The 14,671-nt window shown below is 52.1% G+C and overlaps 5 protein-coding genes across 5 annotated transcripts; all 5 read left to right on the forward strand.

The window, feature by feature from the left end:
• Positions 1 to 1,595: 1,595 nt before the first annotated feature.
• Positions 1,596 to 4,340, forward strand: A1O3_10337 (glucose repression mediator protein; the record flags this gene model as incomplete). Its single annotated transcript, XM_007740427.1, has 8 exons — positions 1,596 to 1,749; positions 1,804 to 2,007; positions 2,055 to 2,137; positions 2,187 to 2,366; positions 2,415 to 2,507; positions 2,558 to 2,714; positions 2,767 to 3,011; positions 3,069 to 4,340. 8 exons carry the CDS (start codon positions 1,596 to 1,598, stop codon positions 4,338 to 4,340), a joined length of 2,388 nt encoding a protein of 795 aa, XP_007738617.1.
• Positions 4,341 to 5,060: 720 nt separating this feature from the next.
• On the forward strand, positions 5,061 to 6,201 carry A1O3_10338 (60S ribosomal protein L3; the record flags this gene model as incomplete). Its single annotated transcript, XM_007740428.1, has 3 exons — positions 5,061 to 5,153; positions 5,205 to 5,878; positions 5,946 to 6,201. 3 exons carry the CDS (start codon positions 5,061 to 5,063, stop codon positions 6,199 to 6,201), a joined length of 1,023 nt encoding a protein of 340 aa, XP_007738618.1.
• Positions 6,202 to 7,215: 1,014 nt separating this feature from the next.
• On the forward strand, positions 7,216 to 7,710 carry A1O3_10339 (uncharacterized protein; the record flags this gene model as incomplete). The annotated part of the gene is made up of 1 exon (XM_007740429.1): positions 7,216 to 7,710. One exon carries the CDS (start codon positions 7,216 to 7,218, stop codon positions 7,708 to 7,710), a length of 495 nt encoding a protein of 164 aa, XP_007738619.1.
• Positions 7,711 to 11,329: 3,619 nt separating this feature from the next.
• A1O3_10340 (uncharacterized protein) lies at positions 11,330 to 13,389 on the forward strand (the record flags this gene model as incomplete). The annotated part of the gene is made up of 3 exons (XM_007740430.1): positions 11,330 to 11,958; positions 12,008 to 13,282; positions 13,338 to 13,389. The coding sequence occupies 3 exons, from the start codon at positions 11,330 to 11,332 to the stop codon at positions 13,387 to 13,389; spliced, it is 1,956 nt and encodes a 651-aa protein (XP_007738620.1).
• Positions 13,390 to 14,138: 749 nt separating this feature from the next.
• Positions 14,139 to 14,479, forward strand: A1O3_10341 (uncharacterized protein; the record flags this gene model as incomplete). Its single annotated transcript, XM_007740431.1, has 2 exons — positions 14,139 to 14,333; positions 14,399 to 14,479. The coding sequence occupies 2 exons, from the start codon at positions 14,139 to 14,141 to the stop codon at positions 14,477 to 14,479; spliced, it is 276 nt and encodes a 91-aa protein (XP_007738621.1).
• Between the last annotated feature and the right edge of the window lie 192 nt (positions 14,480 to 14,671).

Genomic DNA, 14,671 nt, shown 5'->3' on the forward strand with positions numbered 1-14,671 from the left:
CGTTGACCTGCGGGTGTCGAAGTTCAGTTCTTTCCTCCTGACAGTGTGCGGTAACAAGTAACAAGATCCCAACCATTACAATTGAGCGGAGCGCGAGGATAGACTGCAGGAAGATTCAGAGGCGAGAAGAGGGGGCTTGGGGATTAGCTGGGGTTGTGTGTCTGAAACAGTGTTCCTCAGCCTCGAGCTCCCAGGGTTAAAGGTATCTCCCGATGCCCACGGAAGGGAGCAAGGAGCACTGGCACGCCAAGGAGACATGGACATACCTGGACCGTTGCTGCAGGTGCTTATTTTATTCAAGTTCCCGTTTTCGCTCCTCGCCACTTCACCCACTTCGCGGTTTGGTAGGTGCACACGGATGGAATGCGGCAGCCACCAGGGCAGCAGGGTATACGATCCAAGGCGCTTAGGAAACTCCTCCGTACGGTGTACGGCGTACCCTGCAGGTGGTCGCAGGAGACATCTGGACAAAGTCAGGCGGCCACGCTGGCGAAGTGGAGGCTAAGGAAGGCCGTGGCTTGCCTGCCACTGCCAGGCATCCCCTGGCAAAAACATCCTCACATCACATAACAGACACATTGGCCCACTCCGGGCAATCCACAGTCCACTGTCCAGTGCTGGGTGCTGGGTGCTGGTTCCCAGCTTGCCCAGGTGGCACCGTGGCAGCCGCAGGCAAGCTCTGCGGCAGGTGGCCTCCACACTGGCCACAGCCGACTCCAGTGCTGCAGTGCTGCAGTGATGGCCGCCGCGCCCGAGCCACTGTGCATGAGCCATGACCCATCCCATCATCGCCCATGACATCCATCCGTCGCGCATCCACCAATGGACCAGGTGTTCACCGGGCCCCGCCCTCCCTGATCACTACCTAGCTAGGGCCCCTAAGCCTAGGACCTCCCTGGTAGCGGTACCTACCTTACCTGCCTACGTACTGCTGGCTTCTCCCAGCCCAGGTCCCACTAGTTGGCGTAGCGTGTGCCAGTGCCACCCCTCTAGCCCCATGTCAAAGTTGACCCAGGACTTGAGATCTACCAGGCCGAAACCCTACCCTTAGTCGCTGTGTGCTCTTTCTGTTCCATCTCATCGACTGTCCCTCCCATCTCAGGGCCCATCTCCCCGTCTCCCGTTGCCAGCTTCACTTCCGGCTCTTCCTCCGTGCTGCCTCTTTTTCCCAACTTTTGCGTGCTTCTTGTTCGACCCCAGCGCGCACAGCTGTGTTTCTGGCTCGACGCTGCACCTCCCCTACCTTTTCTCGAGCGCTTCCACCTTCCTACATCGTAGTGCTCGTTCCCCATCGCTGTCGCCAGACTAGCCTGGTACCTGCCCGGTAGCAAACGAGCGATTGTTCCGGCAGACCACCTCCATCCAGACTCCCATCACTCTCCACACCGAAGAAATACCACCTCAGTGTCTCCAGACGTTGTGCACTCGAAAGAGGTGGACATTTCAAAACAGCATCTCCTTGAGGCTCAATCAAATCGATTGACCGCGGCGGCTGGGCTTTGGAGGCTTCGCTTCGGTAGAAGCCTGAGTGTCTTCGGTGTCCACAAGCCTGCCCTCCCTATCAAGTGCATAGTAGACCAACCAGGAGGGAGACAATGGCTTTAGTCCCTCACCCGTCTCCTCCTGGTGTGCTGGGCTTGCAGCATCCTCCTCATTTTGGCCAGATCAATGGAGCGGCTCCGGTGGACGCGCATATGCAGAGACAACGACTGCTGGCACAACTGAACGAATCTACCTGGCAAAGAATTGGTAAGTCCGCGCGTCGCGTTCCCACAAACAATCATGCCAACTGATGGAAAATAGGCTCTCTGAATGAGTTGCTGGGCGACCACGAAGGGGCATTGTTCGCATACGAGCAAGCTCTTCGACACAATCAATGGTCGCCTCAGACCTTAAATGCGATATCTTGCATCCTGCGCACCAAGGAGAAGTATCCAGAGGCCATGGAGTATCTCAAAAGTATACTCAAGGTAGAGCCCGCCAATGGTGAGGCGTGGGGAAATTTGGGTATGTTCAACCACACTGCATCGCGGACGTCCTCTAAGTCTCTACAGGCCATTGCTACTTGATGATGGACAACTTGCAAGAAGCATACACTGCCTATCAGCAGGCTTTGTACTATCTGCCGGATCCTAAGGTACGCACCGTCACCCCTTTGGGTATCGATTTCATCTGACAGAAAATAGGAGCCCAAGCTATGGTATGGGATAGGCATACTATACGACCGATACGGCTCCTTGGAACATGCAGAGGAAGCCTTCTCCCAAGTCATGCGCATGCAGCCAGACTTTGAGAAAGCCAACGAGATCTACTTCAGGCTTGGTATAATCTACAAGCAGCAACAGAAATTCCAACAGAGTCTAGAGGTCAGTTACCCCTTCCGTTCAGTCCTGACCGTACTGACTCCCCTGCAGTGCTTCAAGTACATAGTCAATGATCCGCCTCGACCGTTGAATGAAGAGGACATCTGGTTCCAGATTGGCCACGTTTATGAGCAACAGAAAGACGTATGGTCGCCTTCAATTATGCGCGGGAATCGTACTGACAGTAGTCGTAGTTTGAAGCTGCCAAGTCGGCGTATCGTCGCGTGCTGGAAAGAGATCCCAAGCACGCGAAGGTCCTGCAACAGCTCGGTTGGCTACACCATCAACAGAGCAACAGCTATCAGAGCCAAGAGCAAGCTATTGAGTACCTTGAACAGTCTGTCAGCTCAGGTATGTACCTTGTGGTAAATGTCCAGCCTAATGTCGGCTGACTCGCCTCCAGACAACCAAGATGCTCAGAGTTGGTACCTTCTGGGCAGATGCTATATGGCACAGCAGAAGTTTCCCAAGGCATATGAGGCCTATCAGCAAGCTGTGTACCGGGACGGTCGCAATCCTACATTTTGGTGTTCCATTGGTGTCTTGTACTACCAGATCAACCAATATCGGGATGCTCTCGACGCGTATTCTCGCGCGATCCGACTGAACCCCTATATTTCAGAGGTCTGGTATGACCTCGGAACTCTGGTGAGTACAAAGCGAGCATATCTCATCTTAATGAGCCAGCACTAACATCGTACACAGTATGAGTCATGCAACAATCAGACTTCGGATGCCCTTGATGCATACGCCAGAGCTGCAGAGCTTGATCCTACCAACAGCCACATCAAAGCGCGTCTCGCCCTTCTTAGAAGCGGTGCCGCCACCGGACCCAATCAGCACAACGCTCCTGTGCCTCAGGATGTTCATCCTCAGGCATATCAGAATGGTGTCGGTGTTCCCCCTGGCCCCCAATGGGGTGCGCCTTCGTCGTCCAACCAGCAATCACAACAGCCTCCGGTTGATCCTGGTAGAGTGAGCGACTGGACAAGAGGCCTTGCAGGCATTCAACAACCTCCACCACAACCCAATGGCTTCGAAGGTCGGGACAGTATGAGGGCTCCACCTCCTCGTGCGCCCAGTCCGAGACAAGAACCTCCCCGGCCCTATGATTCTGCTCGTCAGACCCCGAGCAGAAAGTTGCAATCCCCGTCACCCAAGATGCAGTCCTCGATACCAGGGATGTATCCTCCAAGCGCTCAAACTCTACCCCAGGTCAACTTGCAAGATCGTGGGCCAGGCTTTGGTACCGGAGTCCGCCCATCTCCCACTATGAACGGTGCTCCCGCACCTCCTACTAATGGTAGTGGCTCTGGGACCACACTGCCACCATATGGACGGCCTTTCAGTCCACCTAGTGAGCTGAGACCGTTGCGCGACGACCATCCTCAGTCACCGGGCGCTACATTCCGGCAACCGCCGTACCATTCTGGAGGACCATTCCCTAGCATTGCTAATGGAATGTCTTCGGCTGCACCGCCGCTCCCAGGTATAGACGGACCTCCACGTGACGAGCGACCTGCGTCTGCCATGAAACGATCTCGCGAATGGGAAGGTGAGCAAGGACCGTCCAAGAAACTTGCAAGCGAGGAGACACGTGCTCGGCTCGATGATCCAAGCCGGCGGAACAGTCCTCCAGGTCGGCTTCCAACGCCAAAAGAGCACTTTAGACGTAGCTCTTCCGAAGTTCGTCGCGAGAACGAGCGACGAGCAAACGAGAATTATCACCCATCCGAGGCAGCCCATCATCCTTGCAGCCTTCCTCCGCAACAAATCCCATCTATGCAGTCGATCTTGGACGGCCCAAAAGAAGCAGCTCAAGAGCACGTTGAGCAGGCCGCTCGCAAGGTGGAGGTCGATGAAGATTATGACAACAACAGTGAAGACGACAAGAGGGCCGGCGCGGGACCAACCATAAGCAGTCCTCAAGCCGCCGTTCCTCCATCTGCAACTCCCAAGCCGGAACCTGCACCCTGAAAGTCTAGATTGCTATCCCAGTCCTTTCACTGATGCGGCGGTGGCGGGCGGACTCACTTGTTCCAGCGGCATACCAAGAGACGGATCGCATTTGGAAAAGCGACTATTTGATATTATTTGCCTGTGTATACGATTATGTATTGTGCGTAGGAATGAATTTATGATGCATCTCAACCTGGGTGGCTTCTAATAATCAGTTTGGTACTAGTCACATTTGCTTCGCACTCACTTCTTGTGTGGAGTGGAAATACTGAGTCACGTGACCTTACGCGATGCCAAGAAGCAAATCTTGGCATTGGTCTTCCCACACGAAGGTCTTCAGGCTTTTTCGAGATAGAGCAATTTGGCCTTCTCCAGCATCAACTTCCGACGCCACGCCCAACACGAGAAAAGATGTGAGTGCGCTTGTAGTCTCGCAAACGTTCATTTACTTATCTCTCCTCCAGGTCTCACCGAAAGTTCGAGGCGCCGCGACATGGTAAACTCCTCCCTTACGCAAGATCTTCCCTACCAAAGTTCATTCGCTAACCCTTTTGCGCAGGCTCGCTTGCTTTCCTCCCACGAAAGCGTGCTGCAAGACACCGAGGAAAGGTCAAGAGGTTGGTTATCTAGAAGTCATGACTCGCTTAAAGAGTCGAAGCTGAAACATTTCACAGCTTTCCAAAGGATGACCCAAAGAAACCAGTCCATCTCACCGCATCCTTGGGCTACAAGGCCGGTATGACCACGATCGTCCGGGACTTGGATAGACCTGGTGCGAAGATGCACAAGAAAGAGATCGTCGAAGCCGTCACTGTCATTGAGACTCCCCCGGTAAGAAATGCGCATTGAAAGGTTGCCTTGTTGGAAGCTGACTCGGAGTAGTTGATCGTCGTTGGCCTCGTTGGCTACATTGAGACTCCCCGCGGTCTTCGATCCCTTACCACTGTGTGGGCAGAGCATCTTGGAGACGAATTGAAGCGCAGATTCTACAAGAACTGGTACCGGTCGAAGAAAAAGGCTTTCACCAAGTACGCAAAGCAGTACTCGGAGAACAAGGCCACCTCCGTCACGCGTGAACTGGAGCGCATCAAGAAGTACTGCACGGTTGTTCGTGTCCTCGCCCATACTCAGATCCGTGAAACTCCTCTCAAGCAGAAGAAGGCCCATTTGATGGAGATTCAGATCAACGGTGGCAGCACCGCAGACAAAGTCGAGTTCGGCCACGGTCTGTTTGAGAAGCCCGTCGAGATCGATACCATCTTCGAGCAGGATGAGATGATCGACTTGATTGCCGTCACAAAAGGTCACGGTTTCTCAGGCGTTACCAGCAGATGGGGAACCAAGAAGTTGCCCAGAAAGACACACAAGGGTCTCAGAAAGGTCGCTTGTATCGGTGCCTGGCATCCGTCGCACGTGCAATGGACAGTTGCACGTGCCGGTCAAGATGGTTACCATCACCGTACCTCCGTCAACCACAAGGTCTACCGCATCGGCAAGGGCAAAGACGAGAAGAATGCTGCCACGGATTTCGATGTTGTCAACAAACAGATTACACCGTAAGTTCTAACTACATGGCCCTTTTTTTAAGCAAGGGATGATCGAGATTGGACTAACATTGTTCAGACTGGGTGGCTTCGTTCGCTACGGCGAGGTCAAGAACGATTTCGTCCTTGTCAAGGGCTCTGTTCCCGGTGTCAAGAAACGAGTCATCACTCTGCGCAAATCCATGTTCCCTCACACCTCCCGCAAAGCTCTCGAGAAGGTCGAGCTCAAATGGATCGACACTTCGTCCAAGTTCGGCCACGGTGCCTACCAGACTCCCCAGGAGAAGAGACAATTCTTGGGTACTCTCAAGAAGGATCTTGTTGCTTCTTCGTGAGTGGAGTCGAGACTGCTGGTGGGATAGTGTTATTGGGGTGTCAGGAGATGTTTATGCCCAACGCCTCGGAGATTGACTAAGACCCTCAGAGATACCATGGTGTTTCCAATATCGTCACTCGGTTTTAGAGATGAGGTAGTAGCAATTGCAATAGCAGTTGGGGAATGATTAAAAGCGAAATCAACAAAGACAAATTCAAGTTGCTTCCTGATCGCAGTCCTCTTTCATCTCTCTTCGCAGTAAAGTCAAAAGTGGTCGTATAGCAGAGAACCCTCGATCAGAGTCATACTAGTTCAAATAGACCCAGACAAAGCGATCTGTGATATGACTGGGAATAGAACGTCTCTTGAATCATCTGTTGACATCCACGTTGAAGCAAAACCCCCGTATGATGGGTTAGGCGGACTTCTCTGACCATGAAGGAACATTATAGCTCAACACAAGCCACTTGTTTCCAATCAAGTACTTTGCAATCGTAGTATCCCCTGAGCGCTTTGAGTTGGCTACAGTCTCCAATAAGAGTGACCGCAACAAATTCATACCGACCTAATTACAACGCCGGAAGTCAATGGGGTCAAGAGGTGTTTCTCTTGAGCCATTGTACGTATTGTAGGTAGTAAGCCCCGGTACCATCAGATTTTGTGGTGGCTAGAACATACTACATACGTCACTCACCTGGGCAGGGATACCAGAGTCTCCAACAACGTTCCCTCTGTCAAGCTTCAAGATATTTCAGCAGTCACGAAGGACCTCTTCTCCCTACTTTTGCCACATGGGCGTATGCTGAAACACGACGCTTTCATATTGTGCTTCAGAAAGCAGCCTCTGCACATTCCTAGCGGCGCGAGTGCCGCATTTGGCTACAAGCTACAATCTAACCTACCTCTTAGACTGTCATTGACAAGGCTCACCACCGCGGCCACCGCCACCTCCAGTGCAAGAGCAGCACCAAAACCGACTCAAGACTTACAACCGGCCTGTACCCGGCCTACGACACAGACCCCTCACCGCGCCATGGCTGACGACGCCTCCTACGCCGCATTTCTCGACAAAGCAAACGCTGACCCTAAAGCCGGGCATGAACAGTCTGAGTCGACGTCCCAGGCACGCACCAAGTTTGATCCTACCACCACATCGCAGCTCGAGGCATTGCCAGCGTCGCTGAAATCGCTGCCCGAAGTGACGTACACTTCAGACACCGATGCGCCCTTTGAGCCGATAACCCTGAATTATGCGGGCAGCAAATTGCCTAGTGTGGCCGAGTTTGAGAAGTCTCTTGGGCTGAAAGGCAAAGTGACAGGGTCTGTGGAAGAGTTGACGACAGAAGAGTTTGATCCCAGAGGGGAATACCGGGAAATCATTGAGAGGGTCGCGCAGGCAGCGAAGGGTAAAGATGTGGGTGTTAAGTTATTCAGAGTTGAGATTAGCCAGACGAGAGCGGAATATTATATTCTCACTGTAGGGGACAGGGCGCTCGTGGGTGTTGTTGTGAAGGCAGTCGAGAGCTAGGAACGTTGCAACGGTGGACAGGACACGACTCAGGGTTGGATTTGACAGTCCACGGTTTCACAAAGCCTATGTCTGCAGCGGTATTCAGTGTGCATCCGTGACGGAGCGCGAGGCCGATTCTCAGTGAGTGTTTTTGGGCTTGCTCCTCATGGCTTCAATTGCATTCACCCCCCAAGAGAGAAAGCGTGGAATTTCGTATGGACCATATTGTGGCTGCTTAGATGCGCCAGCTGATATGGAGGCCTGAAAGAATTGGCCACCGCAACGCCAGCGGATGATAAGGTCTTCTTGATATTTATATCAATTGCTGCCAGCCCAGGGGCCTTCTCGTTTCCGAGTTCTTTTGTGTTCTGGATATTTTACCTCCAGACCAGAAAAGATCAGGCCCATGGCACAGCATAGGCATCATCTGAAATAAAATATGGCTCGCCTTGATGCATCTAGCAAGGTACACCTCAACGATGACAAGTTCGTAGCTATCCTCCTGGTGTGGCGACGGCAGCGAACCACTCCAGCCACAAAGATCTCTCGTGCCTCGTTTCGGATTGAGACTGTCCGGCCCGATTCAGTGTACATGTACCATAGACGTGCAGAGCTCTCCTTCAAGCGGGGATCTCCCTGGGTCGCGTTGGATCTATGGAAACGTCGGGCCTCATCATCATTAGTACTGAGGAACTGCTGTGAACGCGATGTGAAGAAGGGCTATCATCCTAGTTGAAGCGATACCTTGAGCATCATTTCGCAAAAGACACCTAGGAAACGATGTCCAGTTCACCAGGGTAGCCTCAAATAGGGACAAGGAATCCGCGCCCTAAAAAACTATACTCCGTATTGTTAGAACAGTCATCTGAGAGCTAGCCATTCCTCTCTCGAGCACTACTACTCTGTACTGGTACCGAGTTGGAACGCGCAATCAGGTGGGGGTTCTGTATCAGATCGTTACGATGATCCGCGGTGAGGCATGGATCGGCAAATCGATACGTCTCACAATTGATTTTCATGTTGCACACTGGCAGCAGAGAAGAAGAAAACTGGAAGACCCGCCCCTGCTGCCCTGAAGCCCTGCAATGGGGAAGCTTTGGTGATATGCGTTAAGATTTGGTACGCGATCTCAGATCCACTGTCGACCAAAAAGGAGGTCGAAGGGGGCATACGGCGTAGGCGTACGGGGTATTCATGGTTCTAAGACGTTATGGATACACTCTAGAAAGCAGATCGACACTCATGTTTCGACCTTTCCAGTGCGCGGACCTCGGTCGATGAATTGTGGAAGCAGTGATCATCGTGTCATCCATAAAGGACGACTGTTTCGAGACCAAAAGATGTGAATCGAGTACGAGTAGTGGAGGCGAACGGAGTATCTATATCAAGTGGGGTGGTGTCCTTGAATGTCCGAATTTGCATCAAGTTCTCCGTGGACAAGGACAGGGGGACGATAAAATCAAAACTTACGCCCCTTTTCGTCTCAATCGTGAGCCACACAACGGAAAACATGACAGCATGAGGGGGGTTGTCAACTCCGGCCAGATATCGCTTTCACTGTAACTGGGCCAGGCGCCTTGGTCCAACAACAATAGCCACTGCAGATGATCGAGACAATAAATCATAGCTGGCAGTTTTAGACATGGATCTTGACCGAGAATAATGTCTTAGCTTCCAGGGGTACAAGGTGGCGCAGACATCCAAGATCAAGACAAAGGATCCCCCATTTCATAGGCATGTGTTGAAGCAGGTGTTGCATGTCTGCGCCCGAGCCTCCTCTATCTCGAGGGAGTCTGGTGGTAAGCATTCTGAATGTCCTCGCATCTGGTGGCGAGTACGGAGTACATCGTACTCCTTATCCTTTTTCCCACAGTCGGGCCAAGGCGTGCAAGACCATTGGCATTTTCCTGGCGCAATTTAAGAATAGCAACCAAGCAGCGTGTCAAGAGAGACTGACTGACGGGATTGTGGCCGGGTTTTGGACTGCTCAGAAGCTGTTCCCGTTTAATCAAGCCAATAATGGCCGCCCAAATTCTAGCTTGACACAGTGGATGCCAGGAAGGGGGTGTCAGATTTGCTATGCAGGATCGGCGTTCTCCAGTTGATGGACTCTCGGCCAGATGAGCAAACGGTGATTCGACGTCTTCCGCCCTCTGCTGAGCCACGTTTGCCACGAAAACCATTGGACGCGTCAACCCCTGGGGCGGCCGTTTTGCACTGGGATTGTTTATTGCCCGACGCCCCGTTCTCTAAGAAGGAATCTGGACGCATTTTAGAGGCAAATAAGGCGGCTGTGGTGGGCGTACGGAGTACGGAGTAGGAGTACGAGTAGGAGGCTCATCATGATGACTTCTGGAAAGGAAAGAGGAAGATCAGGTTGTAACCAACCAACGTCCGAAACCAGTTACATATTCTGAGGCTGGGGCTGTCCAAGGTGACGCCTGTGATCATTGGCGATGTCAAGAAGGATAACGATCGCTGCCCCGTTCAAGACGTCGTCTACTCCGTAGGCTGCATTGTATGCAAGATCAGAAATAAGATTCCCGTCGAGCCCGTGGTACAAACATGCATTTTGAAGGTAGCGGAGTACGGAGACTATGTACGGATACAGTGTATGTTGTTGGTTTTCCAGGATAGAGCCCAAACCGCAGGCAACAAGGCAAGCCGATCTGGGTTCAGTTTTCACTCAACGAAAGCCTACAACCCGCTACAAACCAGACACAATTGCAATAATATCCGTATTCCTCTTTTGGCTTCCTACTGTGGAATCATTTTAAAGTGAGGGAGTCTCAGTTTCTGCTCGAAGATGAAGTACGGAGGATCCGTATCTTACTAGTCACTGCCCGGAGTAGCTCTGTAATTTGACCCAGGCGGTAAGCTTCTAAGCCTCTAAGCCCCTAAGCCCCTAAACCCCTTCTAACTGGAGGTCCGCCGCCGCTTGTCCGTTTGCAGGCTCCTCGTAGGCTGGCCAACTTTAGGCGTTGAACCAAGTCCTGGCTAAACTCAGGTACCCCCGTACGTGCCCCGTCTAGGTGCCCGTAACTAACAACGCCTTGCCTCTCAGCTGGGTCGTGATCCTGAATCTGCATCTCAACACCAACAAACACAATCCTCCAATGTTCCTTACTCTGTGATTTGTGTTTCTTTATCCGCAGTTCACCTTAAGGCAAACAGCCTTTCCGCTCGTTCAATCACTCTTTTTGGACCCAGCCTCCCTCTTGTCACTTCGACGTCGCTCCTCGATCCCTCACGCGGACAAAAGCTCTCATCTTTCCTGCCGGCCAGAAAGGAGTTGAGCTGGCTAACACGGCCTTACGTATTGCGAGTTCACCATTTCCAACAATAAATCGTCCTACGCCGCTTACTGCCCATTTCGAATCTCACGCCCACCATCACCCTCATCCTCGCGGTTGTCCTCTCGGCCTACGGCCTAATCCACACGGCTTACACGCTCTCACCGGTAGGCTTCCGTCAGCCTCTCATACCGCACCTGTGTTCCCTGGTCATCTCGAGCATCGAACCCCCGTTGACCAGCCTCACTCGCTTCTTGACCCTCGACCCGAAAATATATTGTCTGTCGGCTGTCTTACAGTTTGGCGATCGATCTCCTTGACGACGAGGCGGTCGCCATACTATAATGTCGTCCCACAGCAACAGTAGCAACTCCTCGCCGCCACGAGTTCCACCACACATCCGGTTAAATTCGGGACAGGAAGATATCCTAAACAGCGATGCAAATGGTTCCTCAAGAGCACTCGTTCCTACCTCTTCAAGGCCTACTACCTCCAGGTCACAACTACAAAATATCTATTCAGCCACAAACGTGCAAGACTCCGCCGAGAGATTGCTACCTCCTTCACAAAGCCGACTTAACAGATCTCGAGACGATGCCTCTCCTCTGAGATCACCTGCTCTTTCTAATCACTCTTCACGACGGTCAAGTTGGGAGTCTGACCGCAGCCGAGACAGCAGAGGGTTTGAAAACCCCTTTCGAGATTCGAGTCTATCAAGGCCTGGATCAAGAGCTGGAAGTGATGACAACGATGTCAACACTCAGACTGTATCTGAGAAGTACAATATTCTCCCATCAGCTGGGCTTCTGCTTTTTCCTGAAGACATTGAGAAAGACGATTACCTGCACAATCCCGATCCGAACGGTGAACCACGCGACTGCGATGTCTTCAACAGAAGAGGTCTGGTCAATATTGGCGGCCTCGCATTCATTACGATAGGCATCCTAGTCCTGTTTATAGGCTATCCCGTTTTGTTTGTTGACCCCTATCCTGACTTTTGCCGCCTGCTGATCGCTTAACAGAACCTTTGTGCAAAAATTAACGTCTTCTCCCGACCCGTGCAAAGACGATATAGGGTGCATCAACAATGGCAAGGTCCCTCTCCTCAAAAATGTGCGCACAGGTCTTATCGATCCACACACGCCCGAGTCAGCCAAAACCAAGAAGGACTACCACGGCAATACTTGGAACCTGGTCTTCTCAGATGAATTCACGACTCCCGGGCGTACATTCTATGACGGCGACGACCCATACTGGACGGCTGTGGACATCTGGTACGGTGTGACAAAAGATCTGGAATGGTATGATCCCGATGCTGCCACTACGAATGATGGTGTGCTGGAGTTGAGATTTGACGCTTTCCAAAATCATAACCTGAACTACCGGTCCGGCATGCTACAATCTTGGAATCAAATGTGCTTCAAAGGTGGCAGACTGGAGGCGAGCATTTCTCTTCCCGGCCGTGGCGATACAGTCGGCTTCTGGCCCGGGTTTTGGTCAATGGGCAACCTGGGAAGACCCGGTTATGCTTCTACTACCGATGGACTATGGCCCTATTCTTATGCTGACGTTTGCGACGCTGGTATCACTGCCAACCAGAGTTCACCAGACGGCATCAACTACCTGCCTGGCCTGCGTCTCCCGGCCTGCACATGTTCTGGGGAGGACCATCCCTCGCCCGGGAGATCGCGCTCCGCCCCTGAAATTGATGTGATCGAAGCTAGTGTGATGCCGTTCGATAGCGAAGGCAACCAAGTCGGCGTCGTATCGCAGTCTTTTCAGGTGGCACCATTCGATGTCTGGTATCAACCAAATTATGACTTTGTTGAAATCTTTGATTTCAGCGTCACACAGATGAACACCTACAAAGGTGGACCCTTCCAGCAAGCCGTGTCAGGGCTATCTAATCTGAACAATGCATGGTATGATGGGAACGCGTACCAAGTCTACGCTTTTGAATATACGCCCGGCGCTGAGGGCGATATTACCTGGTTTGTTGGTCAGGATCCTGTCTGGCGAGTACAAGGCCAGGCACTGGGACCCAATGGGAATGTCGCCCAGAGAGTCATCCCAGAAGAGCCAATGTCAATCATCGTCAACTTTGGCATGTCTCCTGGCTTCTCGGCTCTCAACTTGACCGGGTTGGCACCGCTGATGCCAGCGACCATGCGGGTGGATTATATCCGTATCTACCAAGACGACGACGGCGAAATTACCTGCGACCCTCGTGGTTACCCTACCACCGAGTACATCAACAACCATTACACCGCCTATCACAACCCGAACCTCACCAGCTGGTAAGTCAATATCTACTGCTGGGCTATCTTCGCGCGAACTAACATGACGATATAGGTCGGACACTGGCTATGAATGGCCCACCAACAGCCTGGTTAATGGCTGCTAATACTAATATAACCCCTGGAGCCAACTTCGAGTTCCAGTTTTCTCGAATGTGCAGAAGTTTGTTTTGTCCCCTCGAAACTTAGCGGCATGGCAACCGGCACAGTGGCGTTCTAGGATTGATTTTGAAAGACGGATTTGGTGGAACACGGAGTTCCTTGTTGGGGGATGTACTGCGAATCTTGTCTAACATTACGACCAAGGAGGGAATCACGATTTTTCCCGCTATATCCCGCGAATAACTCAACTGAGTAGCGGTGGCATTTTCAGCAACATCCAAAAGCAGGCGTTGCTCAAATAGGAACTGGCATGGCAATACATTGTACGACAAATCTCGTGGAGAAGTCAAAGTCTGAGTCTGGTCCGGGATCGTTGGACCGATTTGACTCGGGCTTCGCGCGCTGATACATGCTGAGTCAGTAGTCCATGGAGCTTGACCAATATAAACACATTCGAAAATGTTTTCCGTACCCTCTTGTAGTCCAGTTCAACTTTGTCTTTGCTCCTTGGTGCATCAGCCATGAATGTGAAGGCCCTCGAACGATCTTGACCTCACCTGAGATCACGTGTCTGGACACCCTCAAACATGGAGAAAGTACAGCGATCAGTTGTGACACCTTCCGTTCTGTCTGCAAACCCTCCGTCAAACGGACAACGCGTGAAGTTCGAGAGGATTTCCAAGACACGCTCCGGGAATCCGATTCTTACGACCACAAGGACGTGCCGGGCCCGCCAGTGCTGGGCCTGACGATCATGTTCACCGTCACCAGGGTCACAAATGTGGCCCCCAGGACTCCGGGGAAGGCCGATCAAAACAGGCCGCAGAGAGACAACCCCATGAAGGCGAAGACGAGAGAAGACTATTCCCAAAAGCAAAGAAAAGAACGAGCGCAAGCAATACTCGATAATTATCAGCTGCTGATGGACTATGCGGTAGCCAACGGGAAAGTATATGCTTCTCTTTTCCATCCGAGTTCAAACTATTTTGCTGACCCTCGCAGTCAATTCCACAGACTCGCACATACTTTCGTAAAGTGGCTCTAGGCATACCAACGGAACCGATCATCAAGCACTGGTTCAGTGACATTGTATGAACGTGGATGTGGAAGCGCAACGAGCGTGGGAATAACGTGGTTGCCCACAATCCCCTATTCACGGTCCCCGCGCACCACACGATAGGAGACTAGGAACAGACTGCAACATACCTTGTTCATGTGGAGGGCCTCTTCAGCATGGGCCTCAGTACCTGATAGGAGTGGGATTTGATGAAGGAGTACGATACTTCC

This window comes from Capronia epimyces (assembly GCF_000585565.1).
Source record: "Capronia epimyces CBS 606.96 chromosome Unknown aczIQ-supercont1.11, whole genome shotgun sequence".
Classification (NCBI taxonomy): domain Eukaryota; kingdom Fungi; phylum Ascomycota; class Eurotiomycetes; order Chaetothyriales; family Herpotrichiellaceae; genus Capronia; species Capronia epimyces.